General features: G+C 36.2%; 1 protein-coding gene across 1 annotated transcript; it reads right to left on the bottom strand.

Moving 5' to 3' along the window:
• Positions 1-23094: 23094 nt before the first annotated feature.
• LOC112289899 (uncharacterized) lies at positions 23095-24737 on the bottom strand. The gene is made up of 3 exons (XM_024535623.1): positions 24723-24737; positions 24318-24526; positions 23095-23685 (listed from the first exon to the last, which is right to left on the bottom strand). The coding sequence occupies exons 1-3, from the start codon at positions 24735-24737 to the stop codon at positions 23475-23477; spliced, it is 435 nt and encodes a 144-aa protein (XP_024391391.1). The 3' UTR covers positions 23095-23474.
• Between the last annotated feature and the right edge of the window lie 1584 nt (positions 24738-26321).

Below are 26321 nucleotides of genomic sequence, written 5' to 3'. Positions count from 1 at the left end.
AGCTTACAATGGACTATATGACATCAAGACTTGCACATGAAGTAATTAAAAGGAAAGAGAAGGAGCATCAAAGTGAAGATTCAGCTCTCTTCTCAAGTCAAGGCAAAGGTACCTATTCCAACCAACGTGAAAATGTGAGAAGTAATGCAAGAACTTGCTTCATTTATAGAAAACCGGGTCATTTCGCGCAAAATTGCTACAAGGCCAAGAAAGAAAATAGAGAAAATGCTAACAATGCATGTGATGAAGTTGGTGGAGATGATTATGCATTCACGGCAAATGAAGGCACGTCTATGGCTGCCATGTCCAAATGGATCATTGATTCGGGTGCTACCAAGCACATGACTCCATACAAGTGTTCATTTGACACTTATGAGACTATTCCAACAACAAAAGTATGGTTAGGAGATAATGGCATGGTGCAAGCCATTGGAATTGGCTCCATTGTGGTGGAGATTGTTGTGAAGAATCAAATGAAGAAGATCAGATTGAAAGAAGTGTTACATGTGCCAAAGATGAAGAAAAACCTTCTTTCGGTGAGTAAACTTGTTTCTCATGGTTGTAAGGTGCAATTTGATATGAATGGATGCTTTGTGAAGACAATGGATGGAGATAATCTTTTGAAAGGCTTTAGAGATGGCAATCTTTACTTCATCAATTGTAAGAAGGTGAATGGAGTTGAAGTGGCAGCATTTGTTGAATTTCCACAAGATCAAGACAAGTTTGGCATTTGGCATTGACGCCTTGGTCATTTGAACGCCAAAAGTATGAAGGAGCTCCAATCCATGGTTAGTGGCTTAGATCTTGGTCAATCATGTATAAATCTTACTTGTGAAGGTTGTATTCAAGGCAAACAACAAAGAGCCTCATTTCCAAGTAGATTTGTAATACGTGCAACCAAATCGTTGGAGATTGTGCATTCTGATGTTTGTGGACCTATGAGGACACCATCAATGGCAGGATCAAGATACTTTGTTACATTTATTGATGACTTTTCAAAGAAGGTGTAGATTTTCATCCTTAAATCCAAAAGTGAATGCTTTTCAAAGTTTAAAGAATTTAAGGCACTTGTGGAGAAGCAATGTGAGTGCAAGATAAAGGTGTTGCGTACAGACAATGGAGGTACCAAGGCATATAGGCTAATGTGTTTGGATACCAAGAAGATTATCAAAAGTCGTGATGTTGAATTTATGGAGCATAAAAGTGCTTGTGAGCACTTGGAGATGTGTCCAAGTGGGAGTAATGGTGTGTTTGTGGACACATCTTCAATTTCAGCAATGAAAAAAGAAGAAGAAGATGAAGACAATGAAGATAGTGGAGATTTGAATCAACATGAAGAACCAAAGAAGATGAAGAAGAAGAAGAAGAAAGTGTATACAATTGATATGACAAACAATGAAAAAGTTGAAGATGATGATGATGATGAGGAATACCAACCTTTGAGTGAGAAGAGACAAGGTTCAAAAGAAAAGAAGGTTGGAGAGCATCAAGATGAATCTTCTTCAAATGATAGAAGATATCCTACAAGAGAAAGAAAACAACATGGTGAATGGTGGAAGGACCACATCTTTCTTCAAGTAAGTGAAGAACAAGCAAATGTTGCACTCCTTGCTAATCCATTGAATATATGTGATGCTATGAAGTCTACGAATGCATTGAAGTGGGAGGAGGCTATGAAAGAAGAGTACAAATCTCTCATGAGCAATGGAACATGGGAATTGACTCAACTTCCACCAAATCGATCTTCAATTGGTTGTAAGTGGGTGTTTAGAACCAAGAGGGATGCAATGGGTGATATTGTGAGATATAAGGCAAAGCTAGTTGCCAAAGAATACTCACAAGTTGTTGGTATTGATTTCAATGAGACATTTGCTCCCGTGGCTAAGTTCACCACCATTAGAACCATTGTGGCAATTGGGGCAGCAATTGGCTTGGAGATGCATCAAATGGATGTGAAGACGGCTTTCTTGAATGAAGAGTTGGAAGAAGACATCTACATGGATCAACCTGAAGGATTTGTAGAAGAAGGCAAGCAACATCTTGTTTGTAAGTTGAAGAAATCCTTGTATGGACTCAAGCAATCTCCAAGGGCATGATATCAAAGAATTGACACATTCTTTGTTAATGAGGGATTCCAAAGAAGTGAGGCTGACCATTCTATGTATGTGATACAATCAAAAGAGTTTTTGATGATTGTTATTCTTTATGTAGATGATTTAATCATCTTAACCAATACTCTAAAGATGATGGATTGGTTGAAGGCAAAGTGAGAAAAGGAATATGAGATGAGTGATTTGGGAGAGCTTCACTATTGCTTAAGAGTGGAATTTGCAAAAAATTGTGCTAACAAGACCATCACAATGAGCCAAAAGAAGTACATTGAAGGAGTGTTGAAACGATTCAACATGGAGGATTGCAAGCCTATTGGAACACCTTTGGAGTCCAATTTGAAGTTGATGAAGCTCACGGATGAAGAGTTTGCACAAGTTAAAGGCCAAATGCAAGGTGTTCCATACAACGCAACAGTTGGGTCACTCATGTATGCAATGGTTGGTACAAGGGTGGATCTTGCTTATGCGGTGAGTGTCGTAAGTCAACACATGTCAAAAGCAGGATTACTTCATTGGGCAACCATCAAGAGGATCATGAGGCGGTCAACAATGGGCTATGTATTCTTTGTTGGAGTAGGAGCAATTTCATGGAATTGCAAGAGGCAACCCACAATTGCAAGGTCCACAATGGAGGCGGAGTACATGGTAGCAAGCCATGGTGCAATGGAACCAACATGGTTAAGGCAAGTTTTGGAGGACATTGGACTTGTGCAATTGGAAGCAACTCTATTGAATTGTGACAATCAAGGATGCCTTGCTTTTGCAAAGAATCCAAAGCATCATTCAAGAACCAAGCACATTGACATTCAACATCACTTTATAAGAGAGAAGATTGAAATGGGAGTGATTGACTTGAAGTATTGTGCAACAGAAGATATGCTTGCAGATTTGTTAACAAAGGCATTGATAAAAGATAGACATCATATGTTGAAAAAGGCATTAGGTTTGAAGGGCTTTGACAATTAGCAAAGTGGGAGTGTTGAGGTAAAAGATAAAGATGTTGAGATAAATAGGTAATAATAAAAGTAGAATAAGTTATCTTATAGAGAATATTCTCTTAGGTAAGTTGCTAATGGTCAAAGGCAACTAAGCACTAAGTGGCGGCTAGGGTCTCGACACGCGGCTAGGTTTAATGTCTTGACAGACGCCTAGGTTTAGAGTCTCGAGAGGCGGTTAAGTTTAGGATCTCGAGTGGCAGCTAGTTATAGATGAATGTGGATGAAGTCTATACATATTGGATGTGAACTCTGATTATAAGTAACGGGTGTTGGAAGTAAGAGTTATCTCATTCCACACTTCTCTTATGTGCAACCTTGCTGATTTCTACTTACTTGTGTTATGCTTATAGTATTTCTTCAATAGCCTCCGCTTGTGCCCGCGTTGTTGCTCGCATCGGTGATCACAGCTCGAACTGCTACCCTTGGTATTGTGCTTCCACATCACATCGGAGGAGATCTTGTGGTAGTTCAGGCGACCTTAGGCGACCGTCACAAGTGGGTGTCCAGTTGTGCGCTTCATGATGTGTTGTTGCGTGAGTGTTGGTTGTATAGATGGGATCGGATTTGGAAACCGCTGGAGTCATGGTCATCATGGACACCGATAGTGTGGGTAGGTGGATAAGCGGTTTTGTGGGAGAGTCGGAGCTGAGAGTGGAATCCTGTGACGCCAGAATCGGTTTGGAGTTTGTGGAACGTGGTGGTGTCGGATTTCAGGAATTCTTTGCATGTCGTGAAATGGAGTCGTTGTTGTTGGCAGTTTGATCGGAAGGCGAGTTGTGCAGGCAAGAGGCCAACGTCGCGCTGTTAGGTTCTGGCGTTGTGGTTTAGTTTTGGCAGCCTTCGTTGGAGAGCCAAGTTTGACCGAAAAAGAGCAATTGTGACGAGATAGGATATTTGGTCATGCAGGATTGGTTGTGGGCCACATTGCTTTGCTTTGATGGGCACGTATGAGATGAAGGGGGCCGAGGAATTCATTCCAATGGACTTGCTCCAACACTTGGCGACTGATAGTTACCCGAGTGTGGACGAATTGGATTGTGATTTATGGGAGTGTGCATCGTGGAAAGAACGTTTTGGAATGTCGTGAGAGCACAGTCGTAACCTGGTTTGTGTGTTGCTTGAACAGATTCAGATTCAGGAAGATGGCGTCCGCAATATTGAAGTCCACAGTGACCATTGTTGCAGCCGTTTTGAGCATGGCTGTGTTGGCCAATGTGCAGGCGCCCAATCCTGCCCCAGGACCTGAAAAAGGTGCCGGGGTCCTTACAGTGCCGACAATGATTGTGCCCGTGGTTGGGATGATCCTGTCTTTGGTTGCGGGGCGCATGCTGTGTTGAACACACGTGAGCTATGAGCATTGTAAAGTTGGATGCGTAGATTATGTAGTGCTGTTGAAGTGCTATCAATTCAATTCATGAGGTTAGGAAGATTGTGAAGCGGAGAAGCCGGTGGGACCGAGTTAGGGTGCAGAAGGCGACGACCAAGCGGATTTTCAGGACGAGAAGTTTGGCATGATGCTGTACAATAAGCAGTGATTACGGTAGCGGTAGTTAGGAATGTAGTGTGGAGTTTGAGACATTGAGGAGAAAAATTCATGAATATGGGTTTTCCTCTACATGCACAAATCTAGGTTCTAATTTGCATGCAATTAATGAAGTTTTGTATTATGGAGAATATTCAATTAATGCAATTTCCACAAAGAAGTACTTTTGTTGAAAGGTGGTATGACATACTTAGAAAGAGAGTGGAGAAAAATTGAATACAATCTTTTTACCATTGCAATCCTGCTTCATAGATATACAACTAAAAAAGATTTGAGAAGGTTCTAAGAGATTCTAAAAGGTACTAAGAAGGTTCTTGTAGATCTTAAAAGGTTCCAAAAGATTCTAGTAAGTTCTAAGAAGGTTCCAAAAAGGTTTTTTATAGATTCTAGGAAAGTTTTAGAAGATCATAGGAGATCTTAAAAAGTTCTAGAAGACTTTAGATGATTTAAGAATTTCTAAAGAAGGATCTTAGGCTTGCTTTGTTTCCAAGCCTCATAGAAACTTTTTAAGAAGCTTCTTGGAACCTAATATAAATAAGAGTCGAGGTTGAAGGGATCTTCAATCATAAAAACTTACTTCTTGTCATCTAGCTATGATCTTGGAATACTTGGAAAATAAGATACAAAAGCCATGATCAAGGGAGCTGAAGCTATCAGAAAAATAATTAGATGGAATGATTTAGTTGATGCAATTAGCATTAAAATATTTTTATATAAGAAAAAATATAATGATGATTTGTATGATGTTATGGTTGAAGAAGAAAGAAGAAAAGTTAATCATGAAGACGATATTATTGAGTCTAAAACAAAAAGAGGTCTCCAAAGAATAAAGAAGTTTCTGAAAAGCAAAAATTAGAAAAGATGCATTTTTCTATTCATCTTGGTGGTATGAGCTATAAATCCTCTCTACTTTATTTTAAGAGAAAAAATAACTTCACAACAAGTTTAAAAGGTTGTAGAGATTAATTGTGAGATTACTTTAATGGTTGATTAGTCAATCAATAAATTTATAATTATCTAGATAATACCTTTTAAACAATGGTTATCATTTCATTTAAAATAAGTGATAAAAAAAAAAAAAAAAAAAGAAAAAAGAAAATACTACCAAATGGGAGTAATCAAATGAAAATAAAAAAAATGGATAAAATAAGCAATGAGATGAAAAAAAGTATTATCGGTCTCGTATTATGTGAAGTCTTGCTTGAGAATGCACCGAGCACTTGATTGTGGAAGGTAAAAGAAAATTGCAACAAAAGGTTCTAACAATCCAATAGGATTATAGAAAATTTACAATTAAACGTTAACAATCATAATCAAACATTAAGCAAGCTCAATTAAATTTTATTGAAGTTATAAAAAAATACAAAGAAATCCTAAAGAAATATAAAAGAATATTAAAGAAAACTTAGTCAAATCCTAACAAAAATCTAATAAAACCTTAAATTCTAACCAACCCCTGATTCTAATCCAATCTTAATCAAATCCTAGACAAATCCTAAACCCTAAACCAAACCTTAATCAAACCTTATTCAAATCCTAGACCTTAAAGCAATCCCTAACCCTAAATCCTAATCAAACCCTAACCCAAACCAAACCCTAATCATAGATTTGAAAATTAAATAACTAAAGATTGAATCATTGATTATAATTCAAAATTTGCAGAGTTTTTGGAGTTTAAGTTAGAAACCAGCATACAAATTTTGAAGAAAATCACACTTACCAATTAGTCGATGACTTCAAAATTCTGCTCGAATGTCGGCTGGTTTCTCCTTCTCCAATCTTGATGCCAACTTCCAATGCCGATATCTCCCTTTTTCACCATTCAATTTCTTCCAAATTTTTCTTGCATATAAAAAATCAAGTCTTCTATTGATAAAACCAAAAATCTCTCCAATCCAATTGTAGATTTTTAGATATCTAAGAAAACCTTACTCGTCCTCAAAACCCTAAATCTTGAGACCTTAGCCCACAAAAACCTTCATATGTATCGATCTAGCCATTTGATTGATTTCAAATCTCTTACACACATTCACAACAAGCATACTAATAATTCTCTAAATTTTCACCCATAATGCTACAAAAGACACAAAATCCAAAAATTTGTAAACCGGTTTTATTTCTCAAAGTTCTGAATTCACAGAGAACATCACTTGCTTTGAAAATCCCTCAAAAATCAATTACTGATCCAAAGGACACGAATTGACCTTTCAAAAATCCCTCCACAAGTCTACCCTCTAATTCGGCTCTCTAATCTTCCAAAGAACTCTTGAATCGCTGTCAGAGCACGGTTTTGTGCCTTAGGGTCTGATTTTGACCTAGGTTCATAACCGGTCCTCTTCGGTTATCAACTTTTGTCTTCTTGAGGTAATTTTTTTATTAATTTGCACTTCTAACTCCTTCTTACATATGCCTATATTCTTTATTTTTCTAATCTATCTTGTTTTGTCTTATTTATGGCCTTACAAAGTAAATAGAAGCATAATTTGTAAATAGGCAGTATTAGCACCTTTAATTTTTCTACCCTTTGACTAATATCTATTTTTCCAAGATAATTTGCTATAATATTTTTGAAGTGAGATCGTCAAAACATGATATTTTTTTCACCCTTTCACTTCTTAGCCATGTTACATCATGACATCCACCGCCCCTAAACCTGTGCATCATCTGGTATGCACTAAGTTCCTTCATTATATTGATATCGAATGTTCTTCATCTTCGTCAAATTCTTGATTTTAATTTTTTTTTCTTTTTTTTCCATCTCAATATCTCTTAATAGATTTTGTTCTTCATTAAAACAAATATCTTTATCTCTTTCATTAAACAATTTGATTCGCTTGCTTGCTATTGGTATCTTTAAATCTGTACCATCCAATTTTTGTAATAAGTATGTTCCATTCTCATGCACTTGTTTGACAACATAAGGTCCAAACCATCTCCTTGCAAATTTCTTTGCCGTACTATGTTGGTTGTCCAAACTACTATCATAAACCAACACCCAATAACCATTTTGAATTGGTTTTGAATGCAATTGATGCTTTCTGTCAAACCTCTCCTTGTTTTTTTCTTTCACTTCTTTCAACTTTCTCACAACTACTTCAATGTCCTTGGGCCTTCTTTCAAGTTGTCGAATTTGTAATGCCAATAATTCTTCTCTTGTTAAACTATCTTTCCAAGGTAATATAGTCCATGTTGATACAACCTCTTCTATCGGCATTACCAATTTTTGACCATACACCAATTTTGCTAGCATGTATCTATTAACCATACTATGAGTTGTGTGATCCGCCCATAATGAAAATAGTAATATTTTAGGCTAATCACTTATCTTGCCTTTGTATGCTTTAACCAATGCTTTAATAATCGGAGAATGTCCACGGTCACTCTTGCGATTCCCTTCCGGATTATATATTATTGTCAATGCAAGTTTAATTCCCATCCTTTCAAAGAACTCTCGTGCTTCATTTGCATCCAATTCTCCTCTATCTGCACTGATTTTTTCAATACATCCATACCAACAAATAATTTCCTCTAATATAAACCGACATACTCCTTCCATAGTCTTTGTTGAAAGTGCTCATCCTTCTACTTGATTTGTCAAATCTTCCCGAGAAAGTACCAAATATTTCTTCTGACCAAATCCCATTAGCATTACAACTAAATCAACCACCCATTTATAATGAATTACTAATGGGTATGTAGGATGCAAACCATCTCGATGACGAATATTTGAATATATTTGGCAAGTTTCACAAGATCCTATAAAATCCGCCACATGCCTATACATGCTCTTCCACCAATATTTTTCTTTCAACTTAATAAATATAACCCAAATACCTCAATGCCCTGCCCATAAACTTTCATGAAATTCCTTAATAATCTTTTGTTGAGCTTCTAAACCACATATCACTCGTGGTACTTTTCCTCTCTTCTTTGGATGTTTCCATAAATATCCATCACGTAAAAAATATCCATAGGCTTTCTTTCGGATTTTCTTAAATTCTTGATCTGTCCAACCAACTTGTCGCTTTAATGTGCTTAAATACTCCCCTATGTCTTTCCATTCTTCTTCATATAGATCTCTTAAAAATATTTCTAATAGTATATTCAAATATATACTTTCTTCCTTTGATAATGCATTAGTATAAAAATTTGTACTCACATCATCTTCTAAATCTATCATATCTTCTTCATCGTAATACCTTGTTCTTAATAACATATCTGTGACTGAATTTTTTTTTTTATAATATATTTAAGTTCCAGATTTATAGATTTGATATATGCCATCTACCTTAACATAGCAATATCGGGAGTTGAACAACTTGTAATCATATCCAATAAAGGTAGACAATCTATTTCTACAACTACTGATGTACCAATCAAATACTTCCTTTCATTTTTCATAGCTATCACTATATTCCATAATTCTCTTTTGATTTGTACATATATCCTTTGTCTAACATTCAAAACCTTTATTCTAAACCTTATTACATATGTATTCTCTTGTTCATCATCTTGTCTAACTGCCCAACCTATTGCAATTGGACTTGCATCAACTGTTAATATTACTAGCTTTCCACATTCATAATTTACTTTCTTCAAAGTTGGAGGTGAAGAAAGAAATTCTTTTAACTTTGCCATAGCTTTTCTTTGTTCTTCTTTCCATTAAAATTTTTGATTCTTTCGTAATAACTCATATAATAGATCTGCTATATGTGCAAAATGAGGTATCTATATATGATAAAAAAATACATGCTCCTAAAAACCTCCTAACTTCCGTCATATTTGTACACTCTTTCATTTTTTTTTTATAATATCAATTTTTTTCCTACTTGGTTTGCGTCCATATGAACCACATATGTGCCCTACTACCAAAACTTCTTTTACTCCAAATATTGATTATGTCCCCAATAAGGTTAAATGAACTTCTTCAAGCCTTGTCAAAATCTTCTCACAATCATCAATATGATCTACCACAAACTTCCTACATCCCTTTGAATCCAATCTCTCATCCTTTCTTTCTTCTTCACATCCCTTAATTGGCACATCATCTACAAAAGGCATTGTTATTCTTAAAATAAAATCTCTTAGTACCTTATGTATTCCATTCTTCATGTGTGCCACAGAATTTTTAGCCCCTTGTGGTAAAGTATACATTCTAACCAATCCCAATGGTGTCTTCATAGTTGTCAAATCTCTACTTTGCATTGTCAATTGAAATTGATCGTATCCTGAGTAAAGATTTTCCATAGAATAAATTGATCTCCCTGCAAATGCCTCCGCAAACTCATCCACAATTGGACTCAAGTCCATGTTTCTAATAGTTATTTTATTTACCGATTGCATATCTTGAATAAACCTCAATGTTCCATTTTTATTAGGTACTGTGAACCACCGATTGAAATATGGTGCAATAGATGGTTCTAAAATTCCCATCTTAATTTTTTCATTGGATAACTAGCTTTGGCAAATGGGCCTTTGGAATTGGAATTGGTCTCAAATTCCATGGTTCATGCGGAATTATAAAAATAACCATAGGTGCTACAATACTCAGATCAATGCACCCTATTTCATGTGATTCAAATACAAATGCTTTACCATGTCATGAAAACATTTCTTTAAAACATCTCTCCTCATCTCTTGTCAAAAATTTATCACATCCAATTTTCAAACCATCTAACATCAAATTATCCTTGAATTCATGACCTATTTTCCTTAGATTGCATAGAAGCCCCTTTAATCCTTTCTTCAAAATTTGATGGTAGTGGCAATGCCACTGGTTTAACCTTTCTTGCAACAGTCTTATATTTTGTGTTCACCTTCACTTCATACCTATCCATATATTCTTTTATTCCATCATAAAATTGCTTAGAATAGAAATTTATTACTTTATCACCTCTTTCAAAATCTCCATTCAATAATATTTGTAAATCATTCATAGTATCACCAAAATAAGATTCTTTAAACATCCCTGATATGTATTCATCTTCATCAATCATTCCACATTTCTTTAATCCCTGTTCTACATTCTTAATATTTTTTTTATCTATCCTACTAAAATTATTTATGTTTTTAAATATATCCATCTTACAGTAATCCTACAATATCTTCATCCTTTCTATTAGGCAGGAAGCCTTCACTCTTTTTACCATTGCAATTCTGTTTTACAATGGTGTCTAGTAAAAATCCTTTGAGTCTTCAAGATCTTCAAATTCTTTATGTATCTTTGGCAAAGGATGTTCCCTCAAACTATTCCTATTTCTTCCATGATTTGTACAAACTGTTAAAAATTGCACCACCCTCTTTCCATCTTGACTTCTTATCTTTGCATAAGTTGATCTATCATCCATAACCATTGTCTCCATTCATGTGGCAATAATTTATGGTTGTCCTAATATAATAAGATATGTAGACATATCTTGCACAAAGAAATTTTGTTCATGAATAACATCTCCTATTATCACCTTCATATTTGAACAAGTTCCATACAAATCGCCCTTTGAATTATTTGCTGTTCTTATCATCCACCCATGCTCAATATCAATAGGCCAATTTCTCTTTTTATATAATTCTTTTGACATTAAATTTATTTCAGAACCATGATCAATCAATGCTACAATTGGTTCTTCTAAATCTCCCAATTTTACTAAAGTTTCCGTAGTAGCCCTTGCCCAATGACTCCGAGAATAATGACTAGAAGCTTGAATCATATCTTTTTTTCCTGTAAATTTGACTCGTGAAACATCTCCAACAATTTGCATTTCAATTTCTTCATCTTCATTGCTTCCTATTGCCTTTGTACCTTGTGCATTTGATGTCATAATATCACCAATAGATTGCCATTTTTTTTTATTGTATCAATAATAATTTCATAAAATTCTTGTTTTGCAATTCCTAAAATTTCACCAATTATAAATTCAACCTTTCCCCTTAAAATTTGCTTCTCCAATACTTTCTTTAAATCTGTAGCAGCTTCAATATCTGATTGTAATTTATAAGCAGGAACCTTTACTTTTTCTTTCACAATCTCCCTTTTCTTTGTAGAAATATTCTCTATTGTCTCTTCATGCATAAGATTCTTCTATTGTCGAGTTTTATCTCACCTTGTGATTCTTTTTGATGGCCGTTCATGATTCTTGTCTCCCCTTCATTTTTCTTCTATTAATGCTTGATGTTGACTCCTTGCAATATGAGCATGAACTGATAATCTATCTACTGGATCATTCCACCCAATAATTTGCCAAATATTATTGCCAACATGTTTTAGATCATGTCTAGTAAAATATCCCTTTTTAACATAATTCATTGCACTTGACCATAAAGAACTAGATTCTCTTGGATACTCAAGATTTATACTTAAGCATTTATTTGGATTTGCTCCCACCCAAAATATTGATGCTTCATTGCTTGAAGTTGTATGCACTTTGAAAGCATCTCCTACAAATACCTTCATTCTATCTTTACCAAAATTTGTCTCTAATTTTTCTCCACTCTCTTTTAAGTGTATCATACTATCTTTAAAAAAAATTAACTCCTTTGTGTAGCACCTCTGAAAAATCCTCACTTCCTTTTTGAATGATCTATGCTATCACACCACATGCACCTATGCACGATACCTTCTATTGGTCTTAAATTTTGTCTTGTTGATCTTTTTGATGATTGATCCATTTCTTTAAGTTTTACAAATTTTATTTGCAAATCTCTCATCCCTCGTATGATTTCATCAATACCCATTTCTTCTCTCTTTGATGTATCCATTGAAGGTTAAATCGTAGATGTAGGATAGGTAGCATACATTTTTCCTTAGATGCTTGCAATGGTCTTTGAATTTCCATCCTATCTTTTCTCCTTTCTCTTTTTGCAAGCACTCCAATTACATCTTCTACTTTCTCTCAATTTTGTAATATACCTTAAATATTTTGTAATATTCAAATTGATCAATCTTGTCTACAACAGCTTATAATGCTTTGTCTGCCATGCCCTCTTTGCAATCTTTAACCTATTATTCTTGCATGAATAAGGCCAATGCCACAAACATGCTTAAAGAGTTGGGATCAAAATACATACCTTGTCTTTCAATTAAAGCTCCACTTCCAACTCCACTTGAAGCACCACCAAAAGCTCCTTCTTCCGTTCTCTTGCCTTCCTTCTCCATAACCCAAATAGATCAAAGAAACTCCAAATACCTTCTACCTCAAGTTTTTCACGTCGGGTTCACCAAATATGTCGTATTACGTGAAGTCTTGCATGAGAATGCACCGAGCACCTAGCTATGGAAGGTAGAACAAAATTGCAACAAAAGGTCCTAACAATCCAATAGGATTATAGAAAATTTACAATTAAATATTAATAATCATAATCAAACATTAAGCAAGCTCAATTAAATTTTATTGAAATTATAAAAGAAACACAAGAAAATCCTATAGAAATATGAAAGAATATTAAAGAAAACTTAGTCAAACCCTAAAAAAAATCTAATAAAACCTTATATTCTAACCAACCTCTAATCCTAATTCAACCTTAATCAAATCCTAGACAAACCCTAAATCCTAAACCAAACCCTAATCAAATCTTATTCAAATCTTAGACCTTAAAGCAATCCGTAATCAAATCTTAATCCAAATCAAATCCTAATCATAGATTTGAAAATTAAATAGCTAAAGATTGAACTATTGATTCTAATTCAAAATTTGCACACTTCTTGGAATTTAAGTTAGAAACCAGCATACAAATTTTGAAGAAAATCACACTTACCAATTAATCGATGACCTCAAAATTCTGCTCGAATGTCAGCTGGTCTCTCCTTCTCCAATCTTGATGCCAACTTCCAATGCTGATATCTCCCTTTTCCACCATTCAATTTCTTCCAAATTTTTCTTGCATATAAAAAATCAAGTCTTCTATTGATAAAACCAAAAATCTCTCCAATCTAATTGCAGATTACTAGATATCTAAGAAAACCTTACTGGTCCTCAAAACCCTAAATTCTGAGACCTTAGCCCACAAAAACCTTCATATGTATCGATCTAGCTATTTGATTGATTTCAAATCTCTTACACACATTCACAACAAGCATACTAATAACTCTCTAAATTTTCACCCATAAAAATGCTACAAAAGACACGAAATCCAAAAATTTGTAAACCGGTTTTATTTCTCAAAGATCTGAATTCACAGAGAACATCACTTGCTTTGAAAATCCCTCAAAAATCCAATACTGATCCAAACGACACGAAGTCACTTTTCAAAAATCCCTCCACAAGTCTGCCTTCTAATTCGGCTCTCCAATCTCCCAAAGAACTCTTGAATCGCCGTCAGAGCACAGTTTTGTGCCTTGGGGTCTGATTTCGACCTAGATTCATAACCGGTCCTCTTCGGGTATCAACTTTTGTCTTCTTGAGGTAATTTTTTATTAATTTGCACTCCTAACTCCTTCCTACATATGCCTATATCCTTTATCATTGTTGATAACTTATAAGTAAAAACTAATTTAAGAGCCTTTTTATTAGCTAATCCATGCAAATAGTACAAATTATCATTAAGAAGTCAACCTACACCTCCCATGATCTCCAAACAATGCCTTTTATGGAAAGGACCAATGGTTGGCATCCATTTGCCACAAGGTGGTGAAAAATCACCATAAATTTTAATCAATGCATAGGTTTTTAATCCCTAATAACTTAATTAACCAAAACATCTGTAATATAATTTACTAACTTAGACATATTAATCTTTGGAAGAGATTTTCCACAAAATAATTGATTTGTTGTCATAGAAGTAATGGTTGTAGAGTAGAATAGCTCTCCATCTTCTTCTTTCACCATCACTTGTGGCTTCAAGAACAAAGGAATTTTCTATCTTCTTCCTTCACCATCACTTGTGGCTTAAAGAATAGAATAATTCTTCATCTTCTTCCTTCACTATTACTTGTTGCTTCAAGAATGGAATAACTTTCTATCATTTTCTACCATATTTCGACTACAACTAACTTCATTTTATCTAACAACCTCTAATTTTTCACAATTAACAAACAAATAATATTGTATCTTGTCAAAACACCAAAAATTAAGTAAATAAAATTTTGGTGCATTATTTTGGGCTCATAGGTAGTGCATCATTATCAAAAGAATGGTAGAAGAAGGACAAAGAGAAGAAATAAAATGACTCAAATAAACTTAAAGATAAGATTCTTGCTTACAAGCTTCAAATTGATATTGAGACATCTACGGATATAAGAAATATTTTAGAAGAAAGGATCTTAAATACCAAAATTGAATTTACTCTAAAAAAAACTAATAGTATAGCTAAGAAGGATTTTTATAAATTGATCATCAATGTGATAAAGAAGAAAAGACATATAATAATTAAAGTTATTATAGTAGTAACATTGGATACTCAAGTAACTATAGATGATAAAGAAGAAATAAGATAGATATTTGTACAATTTGTAATGCCAAAAAACTAGAAGTAAGGTTGATATGGAAGGCAAGGCTTCATTTAAACATGTTAAGATTATAAAAGAGCATTAAATAAAATATACATATTTAAAATTTATAGAAATAAAGAAGAATACATAAGAAGCATGTAAAAATACTTGTTCTAAATATAATAATAATGGGATGGAAAGTAGTAGCTATTCAGTTTTTTATTAGACTAAAGCTACTATAGAGACATATGTGAAGTTGAGAGACTCTAAAGATCCAATTTTGGCCTTAGTTGATTATGGATCTGAAATCAATATCATGTAAAGGTAAATATATAAGAAAAATAAGTGGCCAATTAATATCAATCATGGTTGGATAATTAAAGCTGCAAAAAACCAAAAAGATGATTTACATGGAGCTTATCCAATTGAAAAAACTAGGATTAGAGATGTGGAAGTGGAGCAAAATTTTCTCTTGAAAAACTCTACTACATGTTTAATAATATTTGGTCAATCCTATATTATAGCTATTAGAATAGAGAGTAGAATCTTAGATGATGGTTTACATTATACCAAGATTTATAGTTAGAATAGGAAAAAATTTGTGTAATTTATTACTTATTAAATCTATCTATGAGAGGTACACAAAATAATTAAGAGTGATACCTTTGGAGCCAAGAAATATTTTTGTAGATTTTTAGAGAGCACCCATATAGGATGGAGGCACATGGATACAAATGAATAATTTGCAAAGTCTAAAGTAGATAATATGAGTTTTAGATTTTTGAACTTAACTAATAATGGATTTATAAGTATTCAAAAGATTAAAGATTTAGATTCTATAAATAAAAGAAGAATTAAGAAACAAAAAAAAACTTAAAAAGACTAGATTTAATTTCAAATGATAAAGCCAAAATTGGAGTAATAGAAGAAGTAGGTTTAGGAGATGATTATCATGGACACAAAAATACAAGCTCGAGATCTAACAAGAAGTTCAAGAAGAACTAGCAAGAACTAGATTAATCAGATGAATACAAGAGCAACACCAGAGAGGTGAGCTAGAGCTCTAAGAGATGTGTTGTTGAGACTGAAGAACTCTTCAACCTCGATTCCAATATATACTCCTATTTAGGAAGCTTCTCAAGTAACTTCTACCAACTAAGAAGCTTCTAGAAGGTTCCAGAGACTTGCTTCTAAAAGGTTCTAGAAACTTATCTCTAGAAGGTTCTAAGGACTATGTCTCTAATATCTTCTGCCAACTAAAAAGCTTCTAGAAGGTTCCAGAGACTTGCTTCTAGAAGGTTTTAGAAACTTGTCTCTAGAAGGTTCTAAAGATTATGTCCCTAACATCATCCCCTCCTTTAGCTTCGAGGTCTCTGAGAAGCAATATTATTGATCAGTACCAACGCAAGAAAATGAAGATCTGTCGCATAACATCTGCTATGAACTCCAACTGTTGTTCATGAGGCAAGTGGTTCATTGGCCCTAGAAGCCAACGGTAGTGGCCCACTCCTTCAACTTCCGACCAAGCATGAAATTTCGTGTCCTCATTATGAAATTATCCTGTAAACACGCCTTCTGGCTAACCATCATAAGTAGGCTCGGACTCAAATACAATCACCAATGATCGGTTACTCGGTATCCTCCGTCGTCATCATAGTGTAGGCAGTTCTTCATCTCGGGGTCGCCTTCGTGAGCTAGTCGGTTGAGATAATCTGACTGGCATAGTATCTATCTCTTGGCTATCCATATCAGAAGACCAAACTATGGCTACTAAAAAAATTCTATTTTATCTTAGAAAAAATAACTACATCAACTACGAATTATGGTGGTGCTCTCCCCCTTTCTTATATTCTTGGGTGAGCAAGCTTTAGAAGGAAGCTATCATCGAACCGGCTTAGGTTTATGAGGATGTTGTTGATGAAACTCCTGTACCTTTTGCAGCGCATTGGCAAGATTTTCAGCTGGCTCCCACGTTCGCTCATTAATATCGTAGCCGCACCAATGAATAAGATACTCCAACTTGCTCCACCTTTGCCATGAATCCAATACCTTTTCAACCTCTTATTCCTTGTGGTTCTTGATCTCAATACTAGGTGGCGGACATTGTACTCTTCCAGGAAAAGACGACTCTCGATAAGGCTCTAATAGAGAAACATGAAAAATTGGATGTACCTTCATAGAAGCCGGTAATTCCTAACCATATGCCACTAAATTGATTTACTTCTGGATGATAAATGGTTCCAATCTTCGATAGTCTAATTTATCACATGGTTGCTTGGTCTTGATATTCCGTCGAAGAAGCCATGCTTTATCTCCAATTTTGAAAATAGGTGCTTAATTCCAAAATCTATCTGCAGACCCCTTGTAGGATTCTTGGGTGGAGTGTAATTGAAGCTTCAACATATTTTGAAGCTCTGATAGTTGTTTCGCAAATCCTTCAGCTGCTGGATTATTATTTGTTGACGGACTTAATAAATCAAGCTTCGGATGATACCCATATTTGGAAAAGAATGGTATGTATTGAGTCAATGCATAGAGGGTGTTGTTATATTCAAACTTGGCTAGCGGCAGATATGTGGTCCAATCGTCTTGCTGATAGTTGATGCTGCATCGTAAGTATTGTTCCAAGACTTGGTTCATCCGTTCCGTTTGGCCGTCAGTTTGAGGATGAAAAGCTGAAGAAAGCTTGATATCCACCTTTAGTATCTCAAAGAGAGATCTCCAAAACTTTGATACGAATTGGGTTCCTTGATCTGATACAATATCATCTAGTAGTCCATGATATCGATACACATTATCGAGAAAGAGCCTTGCTATGACTTCACTTGATGATGTCTTCTTCCAAAGAACAAAGTGTGCCATCTTTGTAAGCCGATCTACCACGACAAAGATGTTGTCAAATGAGTTCGATGATGGAAGGTCCGTGATGAAGTCCATGGAAACTGAAGACCATGGTCGACGTGGAATCAACAATGGCTGTAAGAGTCCATAAGGGCGATGCCGAGGATTCTTGAATCTTGAACAGATGTCACAGGAGAGGACAAAATCTTTCACATCCTTCTACATTTGGGGCCACCAAAAATCTCAAGAAATAAGCTCCAAGGTCTTGTTGAATCCAAAATGTTCCGTAGCTAGAAAATCGTGGCGAGATTGAAGAACTCGGAGTCGTGTTGGTCTTTTTGGGATATACAACTGCTCTTCAAAGTATAAAAGATCTCCCTCTACCTTAAATTTGTCGTCATTGGCACGCTGCTTGATATCAACGGCTAATGAATCTTTAATGGTGGTGGCAAGTACCTGATTCAAGAAGTCAGCATCAATTGGCACAATAGTAGCGCGAAGCTGAAATTGCTCTGGCTTCAATAACGTCATACATTGTTGATCAAACGCTGCTTCTCCAGCCTTTGGTACAAGATACAATCTCCTCAATAAGGCATCAGATAGTCCTTACTGCTTTCCAGGTCGATAAGTGATAACAAAATCAAACCTAGATAGCAACATACTCCATCGAGCTTGACGTCGATTTAGAACTCGAGCCGACATGAAATACTCCAAATTCTTGTGATTTGTGTATATGGTCACTGGGTGTGCAGCTCCTTCAAGAAAATGATGCCATTCTTGGAAAGAATCCACTATAGCAAGAAGTTCCTTATCGTGGATCTCATAATTGATTTCAGCAACAGAGGACTTTTGAAAATAGAATGCAACCGGATAGAGCTCCTTGTCTTCTCCCATTTGTGAAAGTACAGCTCCCAAAGCAAAATTTGAAGTATCAGTTTCTAAATAAAAGGCCTTTGTAAAGTCTGGATGTATCAAGATTGGAGCCGTAGTAAATATGGTCTTCAGGTCTTGAAACGCCTTCTCTGCTAGAGGTCCCCATTCTAGCTTATCCTTGCATGTCAACCGAGTAAGAGGAGTAGCAACTTGAGAGTAATTCTTGATGAAGATCCGATAGAAGTTGGCAAATCCAAGAAAGCATTGTACGTCTCTCACCGTCTTTGGAACCTCCCAGGACACGATTGCTTCTACCTTCTTGGGATCCATCTTCAAGCCTTCCGTAGTCGCAACAAACCCCAAAAACTCCATCTCTATTTGGTGAAATAAATACTTCTCCAATTTGGCATATAGTCCTCGCTCGCGTAGTTTCTCAAAGACCAAACGAGCGTGCTTTTCATGCTCTTCCTCATTTTTGGAAAATATCAGAATATCATCCAAATAGATGACAAAAAAATCGTCAAGGTACTCTCGGAAAATATCATTTATCATATGTTGAAAGATCGCTAGAGCATTGGTAAGACCAAAGGGCATGACATTATACTCAAAAAGGCCATACCTTGTACGGAACGTTGTCTTTCACTCATCTCCTTCCTTGATTCGTACGAGGTTGTAAGCTCCCCTTAGATCAATTTTTGTAAAAATCCTTGCACATCCAAGTTGTTCTAAGAGACCAAAAATCAAGGGTAATGGGTAACGATTCTTCTTTGTTATCTTGTTGAGGCCTCGATAGTCCACGCACATCCGCAATGAGCCATCTTTCTTCTTCACAAATAAGATGGGTGCTCGAGTTGACGATTTTGAATGATGGATGAAGTTCTTGGCTAGATTCTCGTCGATATACTTCTGCAACTCCGCCAACTCCGTTTGCGATAAATTGTAGATTGGGCCAAAAGGCGGTTGTGCTCCTTCTTGTAAGTCTATGGCGCAATCATATGGTCTGTGTTCCGGTAGCATGTCGGCATTTTTCTTTTGAAACACGTCTTTAAAATCCTTATATTGCTTCGGTATACTTGTTGTCGAGATCTTCTCCCCGGTAGTTGGAGCCACATAAATGACAAGCGGTGTGCCTTCCTTAGCCGATCTTATAAACGTTCTTGCTCCAATAAATAAGGATTTCTCTATTCGGGGTTTTCTACTAGGCTTGCTCTTGGATGGTTTTGTGGGAAAGGTCATCTTCCGCAACTTCCAATCTATGGATGGGTTATGCTTTTTTGACCAGGAAAGACCAAGAATAACAGGATTTGATGGGATCCTAATAGTATTGAAAATAATATGACTACTATGGCCCTTAAACGTCACTTCTATAGGTTCTGATTCATGGGTGATACTACTAGAAGATAAAGATCGTCCATCTATGACCTCAACGTGAACAGGTTTGGATTTTTGTACTAAAAGAATCTTATGATGCTTCACAAATTCTTTGTCTAAGAAACAAGCAGATACTCCTGAATCTAATAATGCTAAGGTTCTCAGTTTCTGAGGGCCAATAAATAAAGGGATTGTAAAACAAAGGGCAAGTTGAGCGGAAAGAAAGGAACCTGGTTGTTATTGCGATGTTTCACTGTCCAGCCGCACGGTTCCTATTGTGGCTGGGCATCCTCGTTTTCTTGAATAAATGTGCCCCTAGTCCTGCCAATACGTCGATTTTGCTTCTTGGGGCAGTTTCCAACTTTGTGGCCTTCTTCACCGCAATACAAGCATAGACCTTCCTCCATACGCCGTTTTTTTTCTTCTAGAGTAAGGAATTTGACACGTACCGCATCAATTTGCATATCTTCTACCTCTGAATGTGAATTCACGTTGCTTGTCGACATAGTTGGGGCATGGCAAATCGTATGTTGTCTTGAACATTGATCTTCGTGGCGTTGGAATAGACGGTTATCGCACTTCACAGCTTGTCTAATAGCTTCATTGAGCGTTTGTGGATCACAAAGAGTTAACAGCAAATCCTTCACATTGTCCTTTAAACCCCAATAGAATTGACTCATCAACGCTTCTTCGTTCCAATTGATGTCGCATGTTAATTGCCTGAAGTCCGATGCATAGACTAATGTAGAGCACATCCCTTGTCGTAGTGACCGGATCTTTGTTGTAGCCCATCGAACCTTGTTGTGTTCACCAAATGCTTCCGCAAACGCCTCCAAAAAGATTTCAAAGTTGTTTAGTATAGACAATCGTTTCTCAAACAAAGGAGCAAACCATGATAGAGCTTGTCCTCTAAGTAAGGTTCCAACAAGCCCAACACGTGACTCCTCCATTGGATAGCGTTCGGGCTATAAAACTGTTATCAACCTCATTTGGTTGACGAATCCTCGAAACTTGGAACGCATACCATCAAACTTGTCCGGAAGGCTAACTCGGGGCTCCTTCTGTTGTAGAACCAGCAGTGCTTGTCGACCCTGAGGCAAAGTTGCTTCTCCAAGTGCAGAAGTTTGAGGTTGGTGCAACCTAGATTGTGCCATCCCAGATACTCCATCATTATGAAGCCTTGCCACGACTCCTTCAATCTCTGTAATTCTTTGCGGTAATGTAGCGAGGGCATTCATGATAGCATTCAACTTGGACTCCGAACTTTCTATCATACTAATGTCTTGACCTCCAACCATTCTAAGAGAAGGACAGAAATGACTCTACAAGAAAACAATATTGGTTTAGAGGAGGGTACTCTGCAACCTCTAAAATACCTTAAGAGCTTCAAAAAAAGGGATAATCGACTCTCTCCAAGAAGAATAAGACTCCAATATTGTAACAAAAGAAGTATCAGTTTAAAGGAGGGTAATCCGCAACCTCTAAAATGCTAGTACACTTCCAAGCAGAGGGGTAATCCATACTCTAACAAAGAAGAAACTAGCTCTGATATCTGAGGTGAGTGCAGTCTCGACAAACTATCATGGATACAGAAATACAGGCTCGAGATCTAACAAGAAGTTCAAGAAGAACTGGCAAGAACTAGATTAATCAGATGAATACAAGAACAATACTAGAGAGGTGAGCTAGAGCTCTAAGAGATGTGTTGTTGAGATTGAAGAACTCTTCAGCCTCGATTCCAATATATACTCCTATTTAGGAAGCTTCTCAAGTAACTTCTACTAACTAGAAAGCTTCTAGAAGGTTCCAGAGACTTACTTCTAGAAGGTTCTAGAAACTTGTCTGTAGAAGGTTCTAAGGATTATATCCCTAACAATGATTTGATAAATGTTTTGGAGAATTTAGCTATAAATACAAATAAATTATCCTTATAAGTGCATCTTCAATTTCCAAAAGCTGTAGTATAACTTCTTACATCCTTAAAAGTTCAACAATATGTCTTAAAGAATACTTAACTTCAAATGGCTATAATTTCTTTATCCTAACTTTAAACCCTGTAAGTTTTCAACCCAAATTATAGCCCCAACTTTAAATCTTATAATACTTACTTTTGATTCTTCAATGTCCCTTTTGAAGTTGCCAAAATCCTTATTATGATCACAAGCAGCCAGTAAAAAACCTATTCTGTATGGTCTTCGATCAATAAAGATAAAGACCTTCATTCTTAACCTTAATCTATTTATACATTTTTTTATCCCTCCAAATAAGCTTCTTAATAGTTTGAATCTTCATTTTTGAGCTCATATCTTCTCTAATATTTTATATTAAATATTTAAATATTATATAATTTAAACACTATAATAAAAATATATAAATTTTAAAATACCTTTTTTTACATCAACTCTTTTTACATTAACCTAATAACGATTTTAACACACATCAAGATTCATAAACATATTCTATGTTTGAATTAATTTTTACATATTATAAGCAATTGTAGTACAACAATGAGCCATAAGTAGCTAAGCAAAAACTAAAATGTATAGACTATGGATTGTTAGGAATATAATGAATTTGGCCACACCAAAATTGATCTCAATTGTCTTTAGAAGAAGGTCATCCATATATAAAGAAGCCTAAGCAAAAAATATAAATTACTAAGGCAAGAGACAAACCTAAAAAGAAGCAACTAAAGAATATTCATTATAATAAAATCAACCATCTTACATCCAAACATCGGGTCTTACATCCAAACATGGGGTCTACTTTGGACAAAACAAGAGTCTATGAAGCTAGAATTTGCTCCCACCCAATATGTTGATGCTTCATAGCTATAAACTTTAAATGCTTCACTTATAAAAGCCATCTTTCTTTTCTATCAAAAGATAATATTCAATTTTTCTCCACTCTCTTTTTAAGTATATCATACCACCGTTCATCAAAAGTACTTCTTTGTGGAAATTGTATTAATTGATTAATCTTCATAATACAAAATTTCATTAATTGCATGCAAATTAGAACCTAGATTTGTGCATGTAGAGGAAAACCCATATTCATGAATTTTTCTCCTCAATGTCTCAAACTCCACACTACATTCCTAACTACCGCTACCGTAATCACTGCTTATTGTACAGCATCATGCCAAACTTCTCGTCCTGAAAATCCGCTTGGTCGTCGCCTTCTGCACCCTAACTCGGTCCCACCGGCTTCTCCGCTTCACAATCTTCCTAACCTCATGAATTGAATTGATAGCACTTCAACAGCACTACATAATCTACGCATCCAACTTTACAATGCTCATAGCTCACGTGTGTTCAACACAGCATGCGCCCCGCAACCAAAGACAGGATCATCCCAACCACGGGCACAATCATTGTCGGCACTGTAAGGACCCCGGCACCTTTCTCAGGTCCTGGGGCAGGACTGGGCGCCTGCGCATTGGCCAACACAGCCATGCTCAAAACGGCTGCAACAATGGTCACTGTGGACTTCAACATTGCGGACGCCATCTTCCTGAATCTGAATCTGTTCAAGCAACACACAAACCAGGTTACGACTGTGCTCTCACGACATTCCAAAACGTTCTTTCCACGACGCACACTCCCATAAATCACAACCCAATTCGTCCACACTCGGGTAACTATCAGTCGCCAAGTGTTGGAGCAAGTCCATTGGAATGAATTCCTCGGCCCCCTTCATCTCATACGTGCCCATCAAAGCAAAGCAATGTGGCCCGCAACCAATCCTGCGCGACCAAATACCCTATCTCGTCACAATTGCTCTTTTTCGGTCAAACTCGGCTCTCCAACGAAGGCTGCCAAAACTAAACCACGACGCCAGAACCTAACAGCGCGACGTTGGCCTCTTGCCTGCACAACTCGCCTTCCGATCAAACTGCCAACAACAACGACTCCATTTCACGACATGCAAAGAACTCCTGAAATCCGACACCACCACGTTCCACAAACTCCAAACCGATTCTGGCGTCACAGGATTCCACTCTCAGCTCCGACTCTCCCACAAAACCGCTTACCCACCTACCCACACTACCGGTGTCCATGACGACCATGACTCCAGCGGTTTCCAAATCCGATGCCCATCTACACAACCAACACTCACGCAACAACACATCATGAAGCGCACAACTGGACACCCACCTGTGACGGTCGCCTAAGGTCGCCTGAACCACCGCAAGATCTCCTCCGATGTGATGTGGAAGCGCAATACCAAGGGCAGCAGTTCGAGCTGTGATCACCGATGCGAGCAACAACGCGGGCGCAAGCGGAGGCAACGGGGGCAGCTGTAGTAGGGAGCGAGTGGACTGGATGCAGCTCTGGGGCTGGGGCGGAGGGTTTTGAAGAGTTTGCTACTCTCCGACCGGTCAATGGACGAGGTAGAGGTCGCGGCAATTGTCACGCGGTGGACCGGCTTCTTACGCGGAGGCAATGTTGTCCGAGCTGCGCTGCGCTAGTCTTTTTCCCTTTACAAAGTCGTTACCGATCAACCCTGTGCGCGTCGGTTTCGAGGGATAGGTACGCAGCAAATACTTCGCTTCATCGTACCTCAAATTCATCCATTCCAGGTAAGAATCTGGGTTCTGCCCAGCCCGCTGCCTATGGCATAAATAATACTGTGAGATTATGGCAGTGACTGTGTGTGTTGGTGGCAGTGACTCAGAGGGAGGGTTGGTTGCTTCGGGCAGGTCCAAGGTCCAATTTCGACCCTCTGCATGGTTGAATGTATATGCTATATTTTTTTTTTGTTTTACCGGCTTGTGCAGTACACATGCTTTGCTTCAATTGAAGATTACCGGTTTTGAGATCGTTATAGATCCCAAAGCACTGAGTAATATTTGTGGTTTTGTTTGCACTTGGTCCAAAGGATCTAAAATCGACAGTGAAGGTGAAGTTGAGTACATCAATAAAAGAGCAACAAGAATCTTGGTGGTATGATTTTACATATTTTTTTTGGCTCCAGAGGTAGAATAGACATTGTATATGGTATTGAGTGGGTGTCTACTAAGGTTTTGCCAATTCAATCATTTTGGAATGTTCACCATTGTGGTGCCAACTTTGCTAGGTATTTTGTATGGTGTATCAAATTACTCTTGTTGTGTTAAAATTGACATGAATGATATTAAAGAATAAAAATAATTTTTATTGTTGCACCAATTTTGTTATTTATAAACTTCTCAAAGGCATCTTTTTTAGAAACAAGTGCATCAAATTTTGCCTTTGGTGCAATATTATCACAAATAAGAGTAGATGACAAACTTCATCTTGTTACTTATAATTTAAATTTGTTTTAGCTATGAAGATCAACTACAAGATCTATAACAAAGAACTTCTTGTAATTATAGATTCATTTCAAGAATGGCACCATTATCTAAAAGATGCTTCAAATCCATTGATTATTTATATGTATATATATCATAAGAATCTTGAGTATTTTATATTAACACATGTTTTAAATTGTTGCTAAGTCCATTAAAGCATGTCTTTGACAAGATTTGATTTTAAGATCACTTATGAACCAAAAGAACAACAAGATTTATAAGATGTCTTTTGTAATTGTTCTTATCTTGTACTAAAAGAAAAAAGGTGCAAATTTTGATTGACAACAAAATATTTTTTTGAATTCAAAATACTTTCATCTTTAGGCAATCAAATCGACATTGATTGTTGATTCAACCTTTTCTTAAAAAAATTCAATCAAGTATGTCCTTAAATTTTTTTTATTCATTATATTAAAAATAAACTATCTAATTTTTATGATACTTCTAAGTTTGTATATATGAACAATCTACTTTGTTTTGAAGGACACTCATATATTTGAAAAGGTAAAATACAAGTATATAATCTCTAAGATCATCACTACTTTATAGTTATATGACATTTTGAATACAATTGGACCTTAGAATTAATCTTGAAAGATTTTTGGTAGCCTCAAATGTAAAAGGTAAACAAAAGCTTTCTACACTCATGTGATATTTATTTAAAATAAAACAAAAAAATCAACATCAACTTTAAAAACTTTTCTAACTATTACATACACTAAGACAACCATGGACTTTTATTTCTATGGATTTTATCACAAATTATCAAATATCAAACTCTTATGAATCCATATTTGTAATAATACATTATTATATCTAGATGACA

This window comes from Physcomitrium patens, chromosome 12 (genome assembly GCF_059467195.1).
Source record: "Physcomitrium patens ecotype Gransden chromosome 12, ASM5946719v1, whole genome shotgun sequence".
In the NCBI taxonomy this organism is placed as follows: domain Eukaryota; kingdom Viridiplantae; phylum Streptophyta; class Bryopsida; order Funariales; family Funariaceae; genus Physcomitrium; species Physcomitrium patens.
This window is presented reverse-complemented; position numbering and strand designations above follow the sequence as displayed.